Genomic DNA, 24,793 nt, shown 5'->3' on the forward strand with positions numbered 1-24,793 from the left:
ATGTTCAAATAAAATTAATGTCACAAATCAGTCTAGAGAATGGGTGAATCAGATATTAAGCATTTTGTGAATTTGGTGTAGTACAAAATAGTATTTATATCAGTCGTTTGCAGAACATTGATAAAAGAAAACCCAACAGGTAGCTTTTTTTCAGGTAGTTTTTAGTATGATGATTGCTATAGACAACTCACAAGTTAGTTCTTGGTGATTGTTGGTATTAGTCTTTTTAGGAAAATTTATATTTAAAATATTTATCTAATTATGTATGAAAAATTGTTGATCAGGCAGACAATTAGCCTCTTGTTGATACCTCAGATGCTATATTCATATTGATTTGTTTGAATTAATCAGTTTATTTGTGAAAACTTGAAGAAAAGCAGTTCTCTTTTTCTGCTGTCTTTTTATAATACTCTTTTCTTTTATGCATTATAAAAGATAATTGTTTTTTACATTAGATCTTCTCAAAAAGATCCTGGAATGTCCTCAACTAATACTCAGGGAGGAAAAATGAAGAGCAAAAAGTTTACATCACATCATGTTGCCTCTAGAAAAGATGAAGATGAAGATGAGCCCTATGAAATGCCACAGTTAAGGACAGAGTTCACACTGCCAGTCAAAGACATGCCTACTTTCAATTTCAATATGCCAAAGTCTACACCTCAGCGTACAACAATAGATTTGTCTAGTCAAGCTTACACCTTCTCAACACCTATACAGAAAATGCCTGTTACGCCTACAGATACACCTACAGGTCCACCTAAGATGGTTTGTAGAATACTAAATAGCCTTGTTTATTGTGTTAAAATTTATTATTTGGAAGTTATTCACATAGACTTCTGATTCACAGATGTTTTATATAATAAAATATCTACCTGATTTTAATTTAAAAATAAATCTTAAAGCTCAAGTCATTTGGTCCTTTTGGTTTAACCCTTAGATATAAAATTGTTTTATGCAATGAAATTGCTAAATTTTACTATAAAACATATGAAATAATACTTTCTCACAAGAAAAATACTTCATTTTATTAAAATCTTTTAAAATATAATGCTATTGACTTATGGTCTCCCCATACTCAAATACATACATATTTGTAAATCACAGTTGTTAACTGTCTGACAACAGATAAACAGCCATTGGAGAAAGAAGTAAACAATGAATTGGGGAAGATAAGCTATTACTGAAAGAATAATATTCTCTTCAAGACACGGAACTGTGACCTCAGACATTGTTTAGGCATACTTTTGTTACTGTTTTAGAATAAATAATTGAAAAGACTTGTCCGTCAAATTTAAAAAAAAATTTAATACACTACTATAAATATCATCATGACAGAGGAAAGTTAAATAAATCCAGTTGAAGTAAGTAGGCTTGATTCACAAAGGAATGAGAAAATTACCAGTTGATATGAATTGTTCAAGTTGTGATTTTATTGCTGTCATTTTTTCAACTCTTTAATTAACGACTCCAGTTTAAGATTATTGATATTTTTGCATGCACAGTGATTACATTCTACTTTCTGTTTTAAAGGACTTCAAGTTCAGTTCACCAATCCAACAAGGAGATGGATCATCATCACCCACCAAATCAAAAAGTGTAACATTTAATCTTGGTGATGATAATGACGTTCAAATGAAATACAACTATAAATCTTCAACTGTCTCAACCAGTAGCCTCACAGGTTCTCCAGTAGCACAAGGTATACATTATTTATTGGCAGGAAAAGTTATAAATCATATCAGCTAAGCAAAATGTTTTAAAGTTCATTTCTTTAGGAAATAATCATGATTTGAAAAAATTTGACCTTTCTTGGCATAAGAATACCCTTTAAAACTAAGTTTGAACTGAATTTTGTTTTTAGAATAAAATTCACTATAATGTGACAGACGAAGTTTTATTTTTTTATTATACATAAATCAATAACTACACGAATGGTGCTAATTGACGCCATGATTTGAAAAGATCAAGTTATTGTGACAACATATTAGATTTTCAACATGGGTGCTAATTACTAGTTTTAATCTGGTTTTAAGGTTTTTCAAAGCCAGTTTCACAGACAAGTTCAAGCAGCAGTTCACCTTCCAGTGGTGGCTTCAAAGTGGCATCACAGTTAAAAACAGGAAGTGTTATGGATATTTTAGGAAAAAGTGGAAGTGAACAGAAAAAGTCCCCAGAAGGTAAAAAAAATGTTTAAATGCTATTTAACACATAATAATATTGAATACCACTATTTGTTGCATTTAAAAAAGATATTTTCATCCTCTTACAACATTGATGAAGGTTTGTGAAAAATAGGATGAAGATAATTGAAGGAATAAAATATCCATATATACCTGGCAGGCAGTATTTATATTGAATCTCTTTTCACTGAGCCTAGTGTGAAAAAAAAAGATGTATTTGGGTGAGAGGGCAATGCTAATGAGAACATTTACATTTATATGCAGAATGTCAATAAACAACAAAATTCAGAAATATAAATGATTACTTTTAATTTCCCAGAAATTGTAGCACTCTGATATCCAGAGGAGTATCATGTTGATGATATCTTTAAAAGAAGCATCTACCTAATCATGAAGAGCTTTTTGGGAGGATGAGTATAAGTTTGTTTCTGTTCACTTAGTACATTTTGTTTATTTTACTTTGTAGCACCAAAGAATGATAGCTTAGCCAAGTTTGCCGTTAAAGGATGGACATGTGATATATGTCTTGTTGGCAACAAAGATGATTCAGATAAATGTGTAGCCTGCACATCGCCTCGACCAGGAGCCAAGACATGTAAATAATTTCAAACATTTTTAAGTGCTACAATTATTTTGAGTCTTTAATTTTATTCTCTTTAGTTACATGAGGAAAATGTGGTATCATTTATGGGGCAGAAACTAAGACATGAAACATGCCCCATTCAAGCCTATCAAAGTTTGTTCCTTTTTATGTTCAAAGGTTGGCACTTTTCCTACTCATTTCAATCTAAATTGATCAGTCTTGGCACATTCGAATCTAATACTGCCAGAAGGACACTCTGGCATCTCAGAAAGGAAACTGACACCAATCTCTATACCCCTGTGTATCTATTGGAGAAATGTTTTGATATAAGACAGTTTACTTTAAAAATAAATCATACCTAATTTTTGTCATTTAAATAACTTGTCAGTAGCAACAAAGAATGATAGTCTAACCAAGTTTGCTGTTAAAGGATGGACATGTGATATATGTCTTGTTGGCAACAAAGATGACTCAGATAAATGTGTAGCCTGCACATCACCTCGACCTGGAGCTAAGACATGTAAATAATTAGTGTTATTATAAGTACAAACATTAATATATAAAAATAAGTGCTGCCATTATTTTGTATCTACATATTTCAATATCTTCAATTTCATTTGGTGATAAATTGCAACAAACCCCCTACAGACCTCTCAAAGAGTCAAGTTTCTTCAACTGGGTGGCACTTTCCATAAGGAGGCAATCAGAATGGATCAGTCTCACTCTGGTACATGAACATCCAACTCATTTGAAAATGGTCTGATTCAGCAAAAAATGATTTGATATGTTCTCATCTTTAACAAAAAAAATCAGGTTTAAAAAAAATTTAATTGCTTGCACCATGCTGTAGGCTCTTAAACTCAAAAAGAGTTAAAACAGACTGAAAACACAAAATATTTTTTTGCAGACTTAATAGTTAATGTCAGACTTCTTGATTTTTGCAATGTTTTTCCATACTTGAACAGTTCTTTTCTTTGCAGCTGTACCAAAGAATGATAGTTTTGCAAAGTTTGCAGGAAAAGGATGGACTTGTAATGTATGTTTGGTGTCCAATAAAGATGATGCAGAGAAATGTGTTGCTTGTGCTGAGGCTAAGCCAGGACTGAAAAAAAGTAAGTATCTTATCAAGTGTTAAACTTGTTTTTCGGAAATCACTGTTTGTTAGAAAATATATTTTAGAACAAGTGCAGTAAATTGAGCAATTATTAAATGCATTTATCATTGCAATTTTTGAGGAATGGATAAAAAAAAGCGAGATTAGTATTGTGATTTCTGGAAAATCTTGATATAGATGTATGTATAGTATTACAGAATGCAAGTTCTTATTATTGTAATACTCACCTCCGCAGTAATTTTTGAATTTTTAGTATGTTGACATTGACAGGATATGATAGCCAATTTTAATTTTTATCAATAGGCAATTATATTGTTTATTATATAATTATAGGTACATCAAAGTCTGCTGGTGGTGATAGTTTACAGTCTATATTCAAGAAGCCTACAGGTAACTGGGATTGTGATGTATGTCTGGTCCCTAACAATGGAGATGTCACAAAGTGTTTAGCATGTGAAACACCTAGACCTGGTACCCAGCCATCATCATCAGGTAAAACCACTTGTTTACTATAGACCTTATCAATATTGGGAAATCTTCACCTCTTGAACTAGTGATATCATACAATTACTTTTCCATTGTGGCAGCAGATATTTACTATTATGACATCAAAATTTATGAGAAACTTTGTTATGTCCAGTAAAAAACAGATTCTGCCAACATTCATAAAACATGCAGTAAAAAGTCATTCACATAATTCAGTTGCATAGGGCAGATTTTACAGTATTGTGTTCTGTCTCCTACTTTCATGTTGCTAACGTGACGGAGACAAAAATAAGTAACGTTAGCGACATTTGGACATGTAACATGAGCAACAACATCTTTAAAAGTTAAAATGTATGCACACAGTGATGTTTAATATATGCCTGGAGTAATAAAATTGTACAGTCTGGTTTAGAATTTCTAAATATACAGAATGTCATTTGCAGGTGTACTTTATATCAAATGAATACACATGAAACCAATTCGTAATAGTAACATTAGCAACATCTACTATCATGACATTACGTTTTGTTGCGAACGTCTTTTTGATGGACGGAATACATTTAAGGTCCTCTTGTAACGATATTACATACAACTAACCTTCTTTGCTACCCCATCATGTGAAGGAACTGACTCCGAATCTAATTCTGCAAAGGGCGATATCGTAACTCCTATACAGGAGAGTTACAGATCTAAATATATGTTGCTCACGTGACACTGATTTGGACGGAAACCTCAAGTAGTAACGTTCGCAAAAAATAAAACAGCCAATGATATTGATTCCTCAAGTCCTTTGACCCCCTTACGTCATCCAAATTTAATATGATTGCTATTTTCAATTATTTATAAAACCCGGGATAAAAATAACTACAATTGCCTGTCTGAGAACCAACAAGAAAATTGCGATCGTGACATACCACAATGGACGGAAAAGACGTGACGTTAGCAACAATATTATTAAATTACCTTTTTTAGCCTTTACCAATAAAAATCTGCCTTAAAGTTATGATTAAAACACAAAAGAAGACTTTTTATTAAAATATAAGTCCATGTGATAAGGCTCAACTTATAAATAATACTTCAAAATTCCACTCCAAATAAGCTGGATGTCAGTAAAGTAGGTCATGATGTCTATTCCATGTCCAATATTTTGAAATTGAAAACCCTCTAATTCTAACAAAAAACACAAGCACAGAGTAATTTTTATTTTTATTTACTCAGAAAGACACATTTTATTCAATAACATAATGCATTACTCCATTACACAGTCTGTTTCACAGTTTCAGCAATTGCTTTTTTGATGGATACAAAAAACAATAATTCCTTCTTATTGTAAAATCTGCCATAGTCTTATGAAATCTTGCACCATAAGACTACAATCATGACAATGTTCAATGTGTAGCCCAAAACAAAAAGCTTCAGACAAAAGTATCAGTGAACCTGCATGTTTTGGTTGATCACAGAAAGGAAGAAAAAAATATAAATAACAGGCAAACATCAATTTGGGCATTAGAAATCAAGACTCAAACTTGCTGTGGAAAGCTCTTTAAGTATTCCAAAACTGGCCACAAAATATAGCAGATGGTGATTTTGTATGGCTCAACCTTTTTGGAGCCAGAGCAGGCCCTGTATGATGGTCGAAAATGTTATAGCAAATATATTGTTGAAACCATGGTGAAATTCTAAGTGTAATTATGAAATTTTCTTCTATTTACAGGTGGATTGACTATAGCCCCAGGAGCATTTTCTGGCCAGTCTGGATTTATTCTTCCGACAGGATCAAATTCTAATTCAAACATGTCTAACAGTGGCTTCGGTGGAGATACTAAATCATCAAGTGGATCAGGATTTAAATTTAGTGGGGGAACTACTTCAGCAGGAAGTGGATTCAAATTTGGGGATAGTTCAGTAAAATTGTCTAATGACTCAGACAAACAAAGTTCAAATGTCAAATCAGATAATAAAGAAAAAGAAGGATTTGTGTTTGGAAAATCCAATTCATTCTCTCCCCAAAAGTCTGCTCCGTCAGGAACAGGTTTCAAGTTTGGGGAAAACAAACCTGATGAAATAAACAAATCAGGTTTTCTGAGTCAGAACTCTTTATCAGGTACCAAAGACAAATCTTCTGCTAGTGGATTTATGTCTGGAAAGACATCAGCCGAATTTTTGGATAAAACAGACGGTGTTAGTAAACTGAATTCAGATAGTACTGTTATATTAGACAGTTCTGTTACCACATCAACAGTAGCAACAACAGGACTAGCTTTTAATTCTAAGTCGGACTCCGAAACAAAGACATCAACTACTCCTGGTGGTAACTTTGGACAGTCTGTTTCTGCAATAGGACAAAAACCTGCCAATGGAGGTTTTGTCTTCGGTCAGACATCAAATAATGACGCTAATGTAAAAACAACAAGTGTAAATTCTATATTTGGGACTTCAAGTAGTAATAAATCTGACAGTAGTAATATATTTGGGAGTGATCCTAAAACATCATCAATAAATAGTTTTACAGGAACAAATAATTCAGGTAAGATCAAATAAAAGTAAGATGAATGATTCATGTACCAATGTATACTGTTGAGAAAATGAAAATTGTATATTGGGTGGTTTGGGTCTTTAAAAAAGTGCCTGCCATGCCCCAATGCATTTGATAGTATTTTGGCATCAGAAATATTGAAATTAATGGATTTTGTGTAAAATGTGAATATAATTTAACTTGATTTGTTGTCATGGGAAATGTTTTTATGGCTGATTACCTAAGAAGAAAAAAATTATAGTGAAATGTTTGGAAATTGTAGACTAACCAGGAATAAGATTGCACATGTTCCAGTTTGCCTTCTATTTATGCTATAAATTGCAAGATCACACAACAATACATTTCCTAAAATAAACAAGCTTACATATGTTATAATATAGCTTCATCAAGGACATGAAAGTTTTTAACAACCTTGACTGGCTATACAGCCCTTGCACAGTTCATACTAAGCTTCATCAAGAGTTCATATCCAAAAGGATGATTTTAAAAATGGGAATAGGATGATAATCTTTTACATGTACATATAATATTGAAATACTTATATTTAATAATCCTTATTTTTACAGGGTTTTCATTTAACAAGTCAGAAGATAAAAAGTCTGAGCCTTCATTTAATAATCAGTCTTCTACAGTATCTCCCAGTTTGAAAAGAAGCAGAGATGATGGTAGGTTCTTCTTTTCGGATGATATTCATCATGTTCATTAGAGTGAATGTGATATTGTCCATAACTAATTATATAATCGTTGTGATTTGATTTAGTTGTCATGTCTTATCATGCTTGTTTAAACGGTACAATTCATTACATTATATGCAAGTGTTATCTCTTTTTCAAAGCGAAGCTTCATTGTTTTGTAGGATTACTTGAAATAGAAACCATTATCAATAGAAAGATGAGCTACATTGCAACTTCAAAATCTAAGAAAAAACACTTAAATTTGATATGAGTCAATTTTGCACAATGCATAAAATGTGAGACATGCCTATCTGGCAGACATTAAAATGAACTTTGCTATTTCTTCAAATTAATTTTTTTCAAGAGAGTTGTCATTTATCAGATAACTACAACTATTTAGGTTTGCAAATGACGAGTAGGAATTGCCTGAATGAATCTTTGGAGGATTCTATGATGACATTGTAGAAAAATTAATGAAATTTCATGGGAAACCAAAAGTAATTTAAATTGAGCCTTTTTTCCTCATTCAAAAGATAATTTAATCACAAATATATTGTTCTACATGTCTTCTAAATTAAATTTTAACCATGTTAACTGGTAAATTCTTAAATTAAACAGAGACAGGACCAGCAGAAAAGAAGAAGCCCTTTGCTGCACCATCATCTGCATCTTCGGGATTGTTTCAGTTTGGTGTCAAATCTACTGGTAAGTCTGAAGACCACAAATGTTATAGCATGCTTCTGTGAATTTGTTAGATGTTCTCCATTATTGTCTGAAACTCGAATGATCTTCCTGGTAAAAATTTGTGATTGAAACTTGGTAGTATTCACTTAGGCATGTATGGGTAGCCACTTTTGAATACAAATGATTGGTTTAACCAGAATTGGGTCAAAATCTTTAATTGTTTTTACATTGGCGGTAATGGTAACGTTTTTTCCTGTAGCTCAGTCCATATCGTTAACTTGAATATGTATGATAGCTTGTTTCGAAGCTGTGACATTTTCACATATGTGGTTAAATTTTCGGGGTACGAAGTGAGATTACTTTTTCTGTAAATTAGCAAACCCCGAACATCCTGTTGTGATGCGTCTCCTTGTGGTAAAATATCCCCTTTTTAACACAATAAGTTCTTTGAAAATTTAATACTTTGAACACATTCAATAGCTCCATAGTTTTTACACATTTATTCTATGTTCCTCTACTTTCCTAATCACCACAAATAATTAAGTTCAGTCATTTGCTAAAAATAGAAACATGTCCAATATCACTACACAGAGATTTTTTCTTTACACGTGACTTTTGAGTTCCTCATTTCAAGGCGCATTAGGGATGTTGTCCCAATTAACAGTATTCTAAACCTTTTTCTGTGACAGCTGTTTCAATCCCAATTATAGTTTTGAAGTCACTGTCTTCAATGAGGCAGGTCTATGTATTCACTTGGCCAAATCAAGAAAGATTTTCATAATACTTCACGGCCTAACACCACCACGATGATACCACTGAAAATAATAGTCCAATTTTCAGTTAAGAAAATCAATTTTGGTTAGCATTTTAAGAATTCAATCTTTCTAGGTGTCCTTAAAAGGCCTGATCTGAGCAATTGACCTGAGAGAAAAAAAGTTTTGTCTGTTCCAGGGAAAGTTTTAATCATATTTTGTTTTTTATTTCTAAGATTATATTCAAACCACAAAAGAAACAATATAGTATTGTGAATACAATGAATGTTGTTTAAATGTTGTTATGTATATTTTTTGCAGCCACTACAAATGCTCCCCCTTCTATGGCATTTGGACAGAATAAAGATACTAAACCAACAGCGTTTGCTGCTCCATCTTTTAATTTTGGAGGTAATAATGCAATTTAACCACAGTAAAGATAATTTAATACTTATTTATTTTATTAAAGAAGGCAAGTTTTATTAGATAAGAACAGAATGATGTAGTCATCAAATCCATTCATAAAACATTACTTTTGGTGTAAATTAATGAATGTGTGAAGTAATGGTATTGTTAATAATTGAAATGTTGACATTTTTGTGTGCATTTATTTTTGTGATTTTTGAACAATTCACAAATGCAGGATTAAAAATTGCAGTTTTATCAAATCCTACATGCACACAATGCTATCAAAATGAAAATGCATTTTTTTTTTTTTTTTTTGTGAAATTTTTTCACACAACTTTGGCAGTAAAAGAGAAATTGTCAAAATTGATATGTCCTTGATTTTCAAGTGACACCAAAGACCCAAACTTCACATTATGGTAATTAAATTTTCAAAGTTTTGTCAGTATTATAGCTAGACAGTTGTTCGTATAAACATCTTTCTTATGAAATCTCAGACAAATCTGTTATGTTTAATAGGAGGAGCACCAGCCAATTCTACAACAGGATTTAATGCCGTCCCTCAGACAACGACTAGCTCAATATTTAATTCTACTGGATCAAGTATATCATCTGGTACAGTGTTTGGGAGTGCTGCTGCAACAGTAACATCAACTTCCACTGGTTCTTCATTTGTATTTGGAGCCAGCTCAGCCAACCAAACTACAAGTTCTACCACATTTGGGTCAACTCAACAGACATCAACTTTATTTAGTAGTAAAAGCTCAACGCCCACATTTGGTACTTCTTCTAGTATTCCAAGTTTTGGTAGTCCAATCAGTACAGTTGGTGGATTTGGCTCAACAGCTCCTGCATTTGGTTCTGCTTCAACAAATCCACAATTTGGAGCATCTCAGCCATCAGCCACTCCAGCATTTGGTGCACAACAAACTTCAACTCCAGTATTTGGAACACCCCAGACAACAGCACCAGCATTTGGGTCAACTCAGACCTCCATCCCAGCCTTTGGTGCACCTCTGTCATCTAATCCATCATTTGGTACTCCTCAGAAGCCTCCAGGACCAGTCTTTGGTGCAGCACAAAACACAACATTTGGACCTCCTCCTGTTACATCAACAACTCCAGGTAAATAAATGTGTGCTACTCTAAAGATCAAATAAAAACAATTGTGTTGAAATATAGTTTAAAATGAAATATGTGTACTCATTTTAACCTACTCTCTGTCTGATTACTCTTGAGTCTTGTGGTTTTCCTTTAGGCCCCCCCCCCCCCCCCCCCCCCCAAATGTGTGTTTCCTTTTACATGGAATTTCAAAATAGGGTAGGTAGGTGTGTTTTTTTTAATAAAAGGGGGGTTGAAATTCAACATATATATATTGAACGGTATACTTGATAGATATAGGAAGTTGTGGTGTGAGTGCCAATGAGACAACTCTCCATCCAAACAACAATTCAAAAATTAAACCATTATAGGTGTATATATTAAACAGTTGTATTACTTTCTTGCAGTGGACATATAAATACTGGCAGTCTGTCTGTCTAGTCTTAATGTAAGTCAGGTACGAACTGTTTTGTTGATATCTTTACATTCCCAGTAACTTAAAGATCCGCAATTCAGGGTTCTTTATAACCACTTTAATCAATCGGACCATGACCCTTCGTTATCTATGAAAGTACGGATCATCGAGAAAATTTATCACCACACAAATAGTCCAGTACTTAGTACTCCTTTCCGAAAAGATAGAGAAAATTTCTGGATAAGGGAACTAGGTACTGCAATGCCATATGGGTGCAATGATAATGTCAAAGGAGTAGGAAATTTGTCAAGTCCAGCCTGCAGTGATGTTAATGTAATGAGTTTATTTAATACTACCTTACGAAACCAACGTAGTCATGGACAAAAACGTTACCATCGACCTAATGTAAAAAAGTCTTCCAAATCTAGATCGGCCTCTGGAAGCTTTGATGACCTTCTTTCTCATCTGCATCATCCGTTAGGGTTACATTACATTAGAACTATTCTTTTTTCACTGCTGGTTAATTTTCTAAAATGTTTGAGAGATTATGCACTTGACAAAGGAGGTACTAATACATTTTCTCCAATATACAGACTTGTCAGTATAATTTGCGATGTAGCTCTTTTCCGTCTCTTTAAACCAGTAAGATCGGAACCTTTACATGAGGAAAAGAGAAAATTCCTTCCTGTTCACTTTAACAATAGAGGAATTGATGCAATCAACATCAGCAACGTTCTACATAACAAGGAGGTAACATCTAAAATTCCTATTTATTTTCAAAATCAGTCTGTTCCTATTGTATCCTACAGTTACACCAAAACCATTGCACCCAAAATATTTAACTATAAACAAGCATTACATGACCTTGATTTAGAACAATACCTAAAAAAACCTCTGACATGTGATTGTTCCAACTCGCCTTACAATTACAGCCCCTCTGGCCATGTTATTACTGGGGATCTAAACATAATTCAAAATGATAATCTCCGAAAGGTGATTTCTCGTGGTCCTAAGTTTAGAGAACCCCAACACATCAATTGGAACCATAACTTCAAAATAATTATGGATTCCATTGAGAACTACGCCAGAGCATGGGCTAAGCGAGAAGAAGTTCAACTGGACACTTTGTCAGAATGGGTCAAAACAATCAGGTCTCTGATAAAACGTCGCATTCATAAGTTGAAAAACTGTGTGAATGATCGACCTAAGTCCATTTTCAGTGACAAAGAGGCTGTGAAATGTCTATCATCTCTTCAAGATAAGTATGTTGTTGTTCCTGCGGACAAAGCTTCAAATAATATTGTCTTTGTATGTAAATCGTATTACTACGAGTGTCTTATAAAAGAATTAGGAATAAATGAACACTCAGGTAATCCCACATACAAAAACATATCATTTGACAAGGATGAGATTTTGGCGAATCATAAGTCCTTCATGGCTTCTATGAACATTGCATTGAACGACAAATCGGAGGACTTACCTTGTTTGTATTGGATACCTAAACTTCACAAAATTCCGTACAAACAACGGTACATTGCCGGCTCATCTGCTTGTTCTACTAAAGAATTGTCCATTAGACTGACTAAAATTCTGTCCGCAGTTAAAGAGGGTCTTCAGATATACTGTGAAACTGTTTACTCTCGTAGTGGTATTAACCATATGTGGATTCTGAAAAACTCTAAAGAACTTCTTGATAATTTTAAATCTCGGTCTTTTTCTGAAATTAGTTCTATTAAAACTTTTGATTTTTGGGATACGATTGCTGTCAAGCAATCTGTAGACTTTTACTATTGACCCTATGACACACTCCCTCACGTCATTCGTTTTATTCTAAACATTCAGCAACATCTCAGATTCTTATGATTGTCTTGCTTTAAAAGGTAAAAACAAGCAAAACAATTGAACATAAACAACTTTCCTGTAATGTTTTACTCATAATCTTCATGTGTGATATTTTCCTTGACTTATATGCGTGTTTTTAACAATACGGAAAATCAGAATTAAACAGTATTTATATTTAGTGTTTTTATAAATTTAGAAACACGTCAGAGGGAATTCCCAAATTTTGATAACTTGCGAGAGTTCTCTGAAAGCCGATCGATAATAACTGAAGTGGAGTATTTCTATATTTTACCGTTATGAAACTGATATTTGATACTGTACTCTCACAAAGAAATGGAGAACCATTCATCATATCATTTAATAAACGTTCTTGTTCCAAATCGCAAGTCGCGGTTTGTTTATGTATTAATGTCCATGCGTGGTCTCACTAATTAGAGACAAAAAGAATTGATGAGACAAAAAGCGTCAAGAAGCGACAAGAAGAATAATAATAGCAACAAGAAACTATTTAGCAACAAGAAAACATTTTTTTATTTATATTACTTATTCGAAATAAATATTAAAAAAATATGCCAAAGAAAAAATGAAACTTGTAAATCTAATTCAGTTGCTACATTTATTTACATGATATTTTATAAGGTATCACAGGAAGTATTACCTTTACCCTGTCGTTTTATGGTATTACTTTTACTTGTGTTTTAGAACAATAATATATTTTGTCTTTTTATTTGTTTTTAAAACCTTTTTTGTACAATACATAATTAACTTGCAAAATGCATTATTTGTGCATAATTGTCCAGAAAATACATACTCAAATTGTGAAATACAAATTAAGAACTGAAATCAAACAAGAGGAAAACATAATTAAAATGTGAATATTTATCATGTTTATGCATATAGATTGAAGATAAAAGGAAACTGATGACAATCTTGAGTTTTCAACTGGTGTTCACTGTTCGGTACAATAATTGTATATTCTGGTGCTGTAATTGATGAAGGTGTTAATGGATGTTATTGTTGCAATAAAACAAAGGACATGCACCTAGTTAATCTCATTTGTTGCTCTTAATTGTGTATTACCTTAGAGTGAAGCCACAGCTAATGTTGGTCCTATCAGGAAAAATTAATTGTACAGTCAGGAAGGAAATAATATTTCATGTTTTTGTTTTATTAAATCCTTCAAAAGGAAGGTGACAAATCTTTGTTTTTATTTTCATTTTATAGCGTTTACATTTCCTTTGCTCTTACACATGTTTAATTTCTACATCTATCAATATGATAATAAAAAGTAGACAATCTCTTCATCGAATTTTTTTTATTTCTTCATCTTTCAATATAATGCTAAAATAATATTTTATTGTATGTGATAACAAAATGTATTCTTGTCGCTAAATAGCTTCTTGTTGCTTTTTGTCACTTATTATTTTTCTTCTTGTCGCTTCTTGACGCTTTTTGTCGCTAATTAGTGAGACCCCACATGCGTGTAGTTTTCCTGATTTTAAGGGGTATCAGATTGAGTGATTCCCCGCTTCATTGATTAATTTGAAACTCATGGGATTCTTTCTATGTCTGTCTGCATATGGAGGGCTATTGTTGTTGCATAATTTTAAATCACATGCATAATTTAAATTAAGATAAATGTTTCATCGTAAAAATTACCTATAACACCCCTTCAGCAGAAATGGAATCTTCCATGTTATCGTTTCGAGTTGTCTCTCTTTTCGAAGTATTCGTCAAGAAGAATTAACTCGTTAATGCCGGTAAACGTCGTATTGTATTAAGAACGATCTCAATGTAAACATAGGAGTGTGTACGGAAAGGGGTCATGCCCTCTGACCCAAAGGAACTTCAATAATTAAAGAGTAAGAAATGGGGTTCCTCCTAAACTGGTCCGCCGTTCTATATATAGCTTCGCACCGAAGGTCAGTGTAGCACAACAGGGGTCCAGTTTAGGGTTCCTCCTAGAATTACGGTGATAAGATACGGAAGCAAGTTAACTCATCCCACGGCATTGGAACCAAAAAAGTTATTTTGTACTACTGGGAAGTCGTAACATTCAGAAAAATATATAAAATATATGATGTTTTATGGGTTTCTGTTTGTAAACTTAATAGAAATAAAGTTGAATTACTTGAATTTTACACAGGAGTTAAATGAAAACTTAGACATGAATAAAGAATGTTTTAAAGCATTAATGTTTTAACTGATCTTTCAAACTAGAACATTGGCGGATCCAGCCCCCCCCCCCTTTTTTGGTGGAAAACATTTGGTTGATTATAAAGGGAATCATTGAGGCATGACTGGAGCGGGCCCCCTCTTAGGTCAGTCAGCGGGCTCCCCCTTAGGAAAAGTTCTGGATCTGCCACTGTAGAACTTAATCCAGAGGAAAGTTAAAACATTGCTTTAACTGTACCTTATAAAAATTGAACATGTTGAATATGTATATTTCCGATTTAAGTTAATTAAAGCTGTAATCCATGATCATAAATTGAATGCTATGTTTACAATTGTTGAAAGATATGTGCTTTATTTGCGGGGAAAATGCGGACCCCCTAAACAGGAATCAGTTAAATTTCATTGTTACATTTATTTATAGACAGTAAAAATAATTTTGGCAATCATTTTGACTAACTGCTAAGATTTAATTATTCATGAAAAATTTTCTTCGGGTGAAACTGTATATACCTTAATTATCTACATCTGCCACAGTATTTTCTATCCAATATACAAGGAACATAAGCTACAAATTGGTCATTGTACTTTCAAATTATATACATTTTACAGACTTAAGAGGTATTGGGTGAAAGTAACGTATATCATGTATATTCATAATTTAACACCATTTGAATGCATTTAAGTAAGTTGGTACGAGTTTGCATTGGTACAAGTTTTTTTTTAGTGGTACGAGTTTACAATGGTACAGGATAACTATAATTCGATAAAACACAATAAGTACATGGCTCATACACTTGTAACGGGGATTGGCTATTCTTTAAGTTGAGTGACTATTCAGATTGTTACATTTTGCATGTGCAGTTGAATTAGTTTAGAGAATAATACTATCCAGCTGTACCAGGGTTACGGTCAAAAATGCTTGAGACTCACGCATGTTCATGCTTTTTTGCAACAGTATTCTTGGATCTATTTTTTCCCTCTTTGATCTTTTCAATTTTGGCCAAATCTCATGCATTTGTTTAATGAAAATTTGGCAGAACTGCTATACATGTGTCAATGAAAACTATGGCAATCGTATCCCTCAGAGCATTCTGCTCTTTGATTCAACCTTGTATACAACCATTCCCCATGTGAAATTGAAAAACCGTCTAAAAGAAATAATCCACAATGCTTTTCATCATAAAAATGGTAGCATACGCTATAAATTTATCACTTTGGGATACCATAAGGCATATTTTGTTAATAAGGTACAAAAGGGTAAAACATACTACACAGAGGAACAAGTGATCAGTATGCTGGAGTTTCTTATTGACAACATATTTGTTGAATTTGGAGGTAGACTTTTTCAACAAATTGTCGGCATTCCTATGGGAACGAACTGTGCGCCTCTCTTTGCTGACCTCTTCTTATTTTCATATGAATCGGAGTTCCTTCAGACACTTGTCAAAAACAAGAAGATCAAAGAAGCCAGGTTATTTAATTTCACTTTCAGATATATTGATGATGTTCTTTCCATTAACAATCCGAACTTTTCTGATTGGATTCCATTAATATACCCACCAGAACTAGAAATTAAAGAGACCACAGACACGGCTTCCTCCGCCTCTTTTTTAGACTTATACCTCGAATTTGACATACACAGTCATCTCAGTACCAGAATCTATGACAAACGAGACGATTTTAATTTTGAAATTATCAATTTCCCCCACCTTAGTAGTAATATACCAACTTCACCTGCATATGGAATATACATTTCCCAACTTATTAGGTATTCGAGAGCTTGCAGCTCCTATTCAGACTTTGTAAAACGTCACCAGTGTCTGAGCAGAAAGTTGATGAACCAGGGGTATGTCAAAGAACGTCTCGTCCTTTTTCTAAAAAAGTTCATCGGAAGATACCCAGAACTTGTTGATAAATATTCTGTATCAACTTCACAAATAATACAAGATGGTCTTGAAGGATAGATTTTGCGTACTGACGTTTGTTATCATCTTAATTACGTATTATAGAATTCTTTTATTAGTCTTTTTTAGATAATCATTTGAAGTGACTCAGTGGTTATGTAAAACCACATACTTTGAACGGCAAAATTATTTCATTGATTGATATTACTTTTACTTAAGGATCTTGAATACTATGAATGACAAAACTATTTTATTCAATAATACTACTTTTTCTGTTTAGTCTGTTTTTCATGATATACATTTGACGTGAAACTGTACTTATGTATCCCGTCATACTTTGAACCACACCATTATTTTATTTATTATTATTACTTTTACTGTTAAGTCTGGTTTTTGGTATATCTACTTTACGTGAGTCTGTATTTATGTATGCCGACATACGACAAAATTATTTTTTATGTCTACCTGTGCGAATTTCAAACGCGCTATTTTACACCAGTAATGAAAACCTTCTATCATTTATGGGTAGACTTTACATAGATAAATTCAGCCGTATTTGAAGTGAAACTGTTCTTATGTATCCCGTCATACTTTGAACCACACCATTATTTTATTTATTATTATTACTTTTACTGTTAAGTCTGATTTTGTTATATCAACTTTACGTAAGTCTTCATTTATGTATGCCGTTATACGACAAAATTGTTTTTATGTCTACCTGTGCGAATTCAAACGCGCATTTTTAAACCAGTAATGAAACCTTCTATCATTATGGGTAGACTTTACATAGATAAATTCAGCCGTATAAGAAAAGCAAAATGAGAATGTTAAATTAATGTATGCCTTTTTGTGCTTCTTTGTTACATTTGTTGTTTATGTAGAAATATTAAGATGATAACACAATATTGACTGTTGTACCCCTATTTTTGACATTTTTACTCTTTGAGTATGTTTGTTTTGATCATGCATCGTTGACAATTTAATGGAATTTGATGCGACTGTCATATAAGCGAGAGGTTTAGCTAGCTATAAAACCAGGTTCAATCCACCATTTTCTACATTAGAAAATGCCTGTACCAAGTCAGGAATATGACAGTTGTTACCCATTCGTTTGATGTGTTTGGACTTTTGATTTTGCCTTTTGATTTTTGATTTTCCTTTTTGAATTTTCCTCGGAGTTCGGTATTTTTGTGTTTTTACTTTTTTTTTAAAACAATTCTAAAAAATACTTCCTATGTAAATGTATGTGACAGATGATGATAGAGAGAAAAAAGGAGAGGGTGGAATTGTTGTTAAAAAAATGGATAAAACATTAAAATGACATTAATTATATTTACTGTAACAATATATATGTGTAGCTTGTCTAAATGCATTCCTTTTGAACATTTTCAGGTGGTTTTAATTTTAATGCTGCACCAAGCTTTAATTTTAGGAGTTCCAATACACCACAACAGCCAGCTGCTCCTTCTGCTGGTATCTTTCAGTTTGGTGGACCAAAACAGGTATATATTTATGTCTTATACAATTGTCCTTTTGTCAGTCTTAAAAAAATTGACATTTTATTAGATATCTAGACGAATTGTTATCTGCTACTTCAAAATCCAAGATAGAGGAAAACACCATACTCCATAGTTACCTTAAGACTTTTGTGAAAAAGAATACAATCACCTGTCATATTTGAGTTCAAGTTCCCATTTAAATTCAACTTAAATACCTTTTACTTGAAAAATTAACTGACTGACTATTAGAGACTTTGTTAATATTTTTAATATGGAATGACTTCAAGGTATTCAAGCTGTTTTGAGGAAAAGATTATAATTTTCATTATGATATTTTCTTTAGGCTGAGGCTCCACAGCAGCCAACAGTGCCCTCAGGTGGGTTTAATTTTGGACAGGCTGCTAGCACACCTGGAGGGGCGCCTTATAGCTTCAGTGCTGCACCGACCCCAGCTGCCACACCATCTTTTGGAGCAGGATTTGGACAACCTTCAACACCACAACAGTCTGGCACAGGAATGTTTAATATAGGGTAGGTCAAACTTTTACCATTTTGAATAGAGGTTAGGTGACATAAGTAAATCTTTCTAGAGTAAAGAGATAGGTTAACCATAAATAGAAAGAAAAAAAATCTTTGGTTATTAAAAAATGTTGAACTATGAAATTTCAATTCATTAATTTATGAATAAAAGTCATAATTGACATTATAAATTGAGAACTTGCAGTAAATCTTATGATCTATTCAGTTGATAAACAGACTAGTGTTTCCTTAGACTTCAAATTGAACCTGTATTGTTTAGCAATATATAGGCCTTCAATTGTAACTAGTGGTCATTATGGCTCAGACTTGAGATGTCTTTTGAGAATAAAGAAAATTCTATATCAAAAGTCTCCAAAACATTTATTTGGCAAGCTTATGTTAAAGACTGATGACAGACATAATCAGCTGAATTTATACCATATAAGTAGCATGTTCCCTTGCAGCTGCATTTAATAAGGAGCAATGATATACTAAAAGACGAAAACATATTTATATTTTGCAGAGCTGGAAGCACAGATAACAGAAAAATTAAGAAAGCTGTTAGGAAAATCAGAAGATGAGTTACAAGAATGTAAAGGCCATTGTTTTGGGCCTGTGAAATATAATCAACATTCCATGGGTATTGTTACAACATAAAAAATGTCAAGAAAATGATGTTGTGTCATAGTTTCCATTGTCTATTGTTTAAATTTTTAGAGTTTACCAGAAATTATGGAAGCCAAATCTTTTTTCAGTGGCTTTTCAAGAATATCATTGTATCTTTAAATAAACGGATTTTACTTGGGAGGGACTGCAACAAACATTTTTAGATTTTCATGTTTTGAAACTTTTAATTACTAACATGTCATGTTTTTTTTTAATCCTTTCAAGACAAAAATGTAGTGTCATTTATAAACAGAAAATTATATGAAAAAACACTTGCATGTGAAATCTTTTTTTTATCATATAAAATTCACTGCAATAGTTTCAGACTGGGAAATGAATTTTATTGAAATGCCTTTACATGATATTTATAGTGTTGTCAATGGTGTAGCAAAGAGTTGTAAAGTTTGGGTATTCTGTATTTAAACTGTCGTGATTCAGATTTCCAACAGTATATGTACACAAGCTGATGAGAAACTTACTATTCAAACAAAGAAATACAAAAATAAAATCTCGGGGTCTTTTGAGTGGTTTTTTTTCATGTTAAGTGTTTTAATAAAGATAGAAATGAACATGTAAACTTGAGGTAAATGATGCTCTCTTTACAGATTCAGAACTTTATATTGCTGTTATGCTTATTTTTATGTTGAAAGCCAAAAACAAAATATATCCTGAAATGTGATATACTTGTAGGTACTTTTTAATGTAAATCTATCTAAGTAGACATAAATTGGTGTGTCATTTGTACATAAATATTCATTATATTGAGTTGCCACCCACACTATGTCTTAAAAATAACATCTGGGCATTGTAATAGTCATTGTGTAATACTTATTCTTAACTTTTTCCCTCTATATTCGATATGTATATTGTAGATATATGTCTGTAAACATCATGTTCTTTTTTTCATTGATCATGATTTGAAGCCTTTTGTCAGATTTCACTGAACCGGAGAAAATATTTTGAAGCATAAATGTAAATTTAGCCTTTCTGTTGTGTTCAGTGAATCTTTAAGGGTAATAGTAAATTTGTATATACAATAAAAAGACAATTTTGCAGGAGTTTGTGCTGTGTTTTGAAAATCTGTCTTTCGTCTGCTTGTTAAAGTAGTTAGATGTTCAAAGGGCAAATTTTACTGGACCAGTGCTGTTTATAAAATGTTTTCTAATTGGTGCTATATTTTCATGTCATGAATTTTTAATGGCAAATTTTTATCATTCCTAATTTGCATAATGTTTAGTATGCATTCATGTTATCCTGCAGAATCTGTCACCTTTGGGTACCAAAAGTGTCTTATTTTATGTTGAATATTTCTGTCTGTATTGGTATCCAAAGTATTGTATCATTTTGTGTCAGTTTACCTCTTATCATATAACATTTTTCTGCTGTGTCTGCATGTTATCATCTCATTTAAACAGAAAAGTTGAGAAATGACATTTTTGACAATATGTAAATACATAATTGTATTGTAAATACTGTTTTAAAAAAAGTGCAAAAACTAATATCGTAGTATTATAAAAGTTCAAATATTTTCAGAGTTTGATGGAAAAATAGTTTTATACAGAAGTCTCTTTCAACCAAAATTCAAATGATTACTTCAGAAGGGAAATTGTAAGTGATTGTATGGGACTTTTGTATAATATTCATGTGACAGTCAAAACATAGAAAGGCTTGTTTATAATTTAATAAGACTGAGAAAATATTACATAAATGTGTTCCCATTGTCTTTCTGTAGCTGACCATCAGTGAATGGCAGTACTTAAACTAACTTTAAAGATTATATGATTGTGTATGTCTCTATTCTTTGCTATTGTGGCAATGATTTCTATAGGAGGTACTATTTTTATTGCTGTTATACAACATTTTTTTCTCTATCTTCTTTTACTGTAATTTTTGTTCTTTCTGTTTTTCTTCCAATTTGATTTTATCTCCCGTTTATCTTTTGGAAACATCCCAATCTGTTGCATTTCACAATTGATAATTAAAAAGTCATATAAATAAATCATATACACTTTAAAGTTAGATAATTGATTTGAAAATTATATTTTTTTACATTCAGATTGTAGCCCTGCTGTTGTGTTGTCAAGTAAAACTTTTGTTAAAACTGGTTTTGTTGTATTGGAAAGTTAGTGAAGATTAAAATGTTAATATTCTGGATGTTGAAGAATAAAGTAAATAGAAATGAAGAAATTTACAGTTTTTGGTTTATTATTGGTGCAAACATTAAGTAATTTAGATTTTTTAAATTGTTTGGTTTCTAGTTGGTGCAAACATTTATAAGTTCCCAAGGTTGTATGTATTGTATACAGTAGTAAAGGAATAGAACTTCCATTAGATTTATTGTAAGATGACTGAAGCAGAACAGCAGGGTGTAACGAGTCATCAATCTGTGATGCATTTTTGATTCCTATTGTGCTCATGTTATTGTTGTTATGCAGGATTTCACAGATGTTAAATAGAGACCAAGGTCTCGATAAAAAAAATCCTGGCTCAATGATCAAGTGGAGGATTTGAATGTACAATGCAATTCATTTGAATTTAGGACAACAAGAATTGAAAAATTTTATGAGATATTTATTTAAAAGGATTTCTACTCTATTTAAATGTTGTTTTGACCACTACATCTTCAGACATTTTCATAAAAACCTTTATGTAGATAATGTGACTGTGTTTGCATTTTCAGATATCAATTCAAAAAAATAAGAAAACAATCCTCATTTTGTCTTCAGAAGTAGGCTGTTTTAATAGAGACTTCATAAAAGAAATTGTCAATATCCTCTGATCATTAAATATAGTTTTATTTTGCATTGCATATATTAAAAACCTTCACATTGTTTATTAAGCCAGGATAATATTTTTGTGGCAAAAAAAAAGCCACTTTTGTTATTTGGTATCTAAATTTTTTGTATTTTTGAAAATGATTCGGACAAAAGAGAGTAAGTTAGGGAGAGAGTGAGAGTGATTTATTTATTAGACAATCTGTGAAGTTCTGTAAAGTCTTATGACTTATTTGCTTGTGTGAGCAAGTCCACTGTGAGGGTGAAAATTGCAATTCAATATTAAATATTGAAGTACAGGATGCCTTGTTATTTGTATGCAGCCACACAAATCATTACTTCACCAACCCTAAATAATTGATCAAATGATTGGTAGATAAGAAGATGTGATACGGGTGCCAATGAGACAACTCTCCATGATAAAGTCTCAATTTATAAAAGAAAAAAACGTTATTGGTCAAATTAGGTTCTTAAACTCAGAGCCTTGGCTCACACTGAACAGCAAGCTATAATGGGTCCCAAAAATGACTTGTATAAAAACATTCAAATGGGAAAACCATTGTAAATTGTGGGGATGGCCTGTCTTTGTGATAACATTTGAAAAAGATTTGTGATTTTGAATTGCTTTAAACATAGTTGTTAGAGTCAACTGTATTGGTCTAATCTATATGAAATTATATAATTTTTATTTTGTGAGCTTGAAGAATTCCATTTTCTTTTTAGAAATTTGCATTAATCTAAAAATGAATTGGGAGCAAAATTGTGGGGAAGGCCTGTCTTTGAGATAACATTAGAAAAAAATTTGGGATTTTGAATTGCTTTCAACATGGCTGTCAAAGTTGTTTGTCTTTTTTCACAAAGCATTTCCCTCGGGTACTACAAGGTGAAAATGTTTTGGAAACTAGATTGATGGTTGGAAATCCCTTTTGTCTACAAATGATTCTGATTTATTGTTGATCAGAAGGCAAATAGTCATATTGAAACGATATGGATCAACACATTCGTCTTCTGACGAAATATGAAACTATGTTCAATTGATTTGAATGTGTTAGAGAAAAAATTTGAAGATATTATTTTGACACATATTGAAACTATTACTGGAAATAACCTCACAATATTGACCTTGAACGAGAAGAAAGTTACCATATCTTGGGTTACGCTCACCGTTGTTGGAGGCACATTGATTTAGGTTTGTTTCAAATTGTCTGTTGGCTCAGGCTAAGCACATCTCTATTGGATCAAATGTTGGTAAATTGATGTGTGTCTTTTCAAGAGTTAGGTTACTCTGATCCCAATATAGTTATCTCTGATTTCTCATTTTTTGTCTGTTAGAAAAAATTACAAAAAAAATGATTTACATGACATGCTTTAAAGAAGATGTTTAATTAAAATGGGTTTTATTTTAAAAACAAATCTATAATATAACATTCAAGACTTTTGCAATTGTAAACAAATATTGGTTTACTTTTTTTTTAAATTGTTATTTGGATGGAGAGTTGTCTCATTGGCACTCACACCACATCTTCCTATATCTATTGGTTCACTATCAAACTTTTTATTAGTAGATATTTATTCAATTGGTTGGCTGCCTCTCTGGGCTAACACATAAAATATTACAGGTGACCATTACAATATACAAGACATATTTTGATTGTCATTGAGACAAGTTCACAACTATCAACCAAAATTCAAATGAAGTGGATGAAAGCAATTATAAACAACTATACAGCCTTCAACATTGAGAAAGTCCTATACCATGAGGTCTGCTTTAGCTATAAAAGACCCTGACGAGAGAAAAAATGAATTGAGAAAACTATTCTCTGCCTAAATTATCACAAAACAAATATGATGGATATGAGCCAACGGATTACTGGGATATGCACACAAAAAATTGGGTAGGTGAATCTTGTTTGAAGGTGCCAAACCTTATTTTGTGATGATGGTGTAACAATATAACTAGAGGCTCTTAAGAGCCTGTGTCGCTCACCTTGGTACGTGTGTATTAAACAAAAGAAACAGATGGATTCATGACAAAATTGTGTTTTGATGATAGTGATGTGTTTGTAGATCATGCTTGACTGATCATTCTTGCTACTTACAATTTTATCTATCTGTAATGAACTTGGCCCTTTAGTTACGGAGGAAAACATTTTGTAGAAACTTACCAAAATTTACCAAACTAATGAAAATTGTTAAAAATTGACTATAAAGGGCAATAACTCCCTATAGGTTCAACTGACCATTTTGGTCATGCTGACTTATTTGTAGACCTTAATTTGCTGAACATTATTGCTGTTTACAGTTTATCTCTATCTATAATAGTATTCAAGATAATAACCAAAAACCGGCTTAATTTCTTTAAAAATTACCAACTGGGGGCAGCAACCCAACAACTAGTTGTCCAATTCATCTGAAAATTTCAGGGCAGATAGACATTTACTAGATAAACAAGTTGACCCCTTTGTAAGATTTGCTTTTAATGCT

General features: G+C 32.4%; 1 protein-coding gene across 3 annotated transcripts in view; it reads left to right on the forward strand.

Moving 5' to 3' along the window:
• Positions 1-22,608, forward strand: part of LOC134716332 (nuclear pore complex protein Nup153-like) — a 30,395-nt gene extending 7,787 nt beyond the window's left edge. The window contains exons 11-25 of one of the 3 annotated variants that reach the window (XM_063579256.1): positions 456-765; positions 1,531-1,699; positions 2,034-2,177; positions 2,647-2,775; positions 3,152-3,283; positions 3,744-3,875; positions 4,211-4,369; positions 6,078-6,890; positions 7,466-7,564; positions 8,192-8,278; positions 9,331-9,420; positions 9,934-10,539; positions 18,244-18,353; positions 18,694-18,881; positions 19,393-22,608. In XM_063579256.1, the coding sequence (XP_063435326.1) occupies positions 456-765; positions 1,531-1,699; positions 2,034-2,177; positions 2,647-2,775; positions 3,152-3,283; positions 3,744-3,875; positions 4,211-4,369; positions 6,078-6,890; positions 7,466-7,564; positions 8,192-8,278; positions 9,331-9,420; positions 9,934-10,539; positions 18,244-18,353; positions 18,694-18,881; positions 19,393-19,450 (3,226 nt within the window). In that variant the 3' untranslated portion in view covers positions 19,451-22,608. The remainder of the gene's footprint in view (positions 1-455; positions 766-1,530; positions 1,700-2,033; positions 2,178-2,646; positions 2,776-3,151; positions 3,284-3,743; positions 3,876-4,210; positions 4,370-6,077; positions 6,891-7,465; positions 7,565-8,191; positions 8,279-9,330; positions 9,421-9,933; positions 10,540-18,243; positions 18,354-18,693; positions 18,882-19,392) is intronic. The other 2 variants (XM_063579266.1, XM_063579274.1) reach the window with 2 other exon arrangements.
• The last annotated feature ends 2,185 nt before the right edge of the window (positions 22,609-24,793 follow it).

The sequence above is a fragment of the Mytilus trossulus genome, chromosome 1 (genome assembly GCF_036588685.1).
Source record: "Mytilus trossulus isolate FHL-02 chromosome 1, PNRI_Mtr1.1.1.hap1, whole genome shotgun sequence".
Classification (NCBI taxonomy): Eukaryota; Metazoa; Mollusca; class Bivalvia; order Mytilida; family Mytilidae; genus Mytilus; species Mytilus trossulus.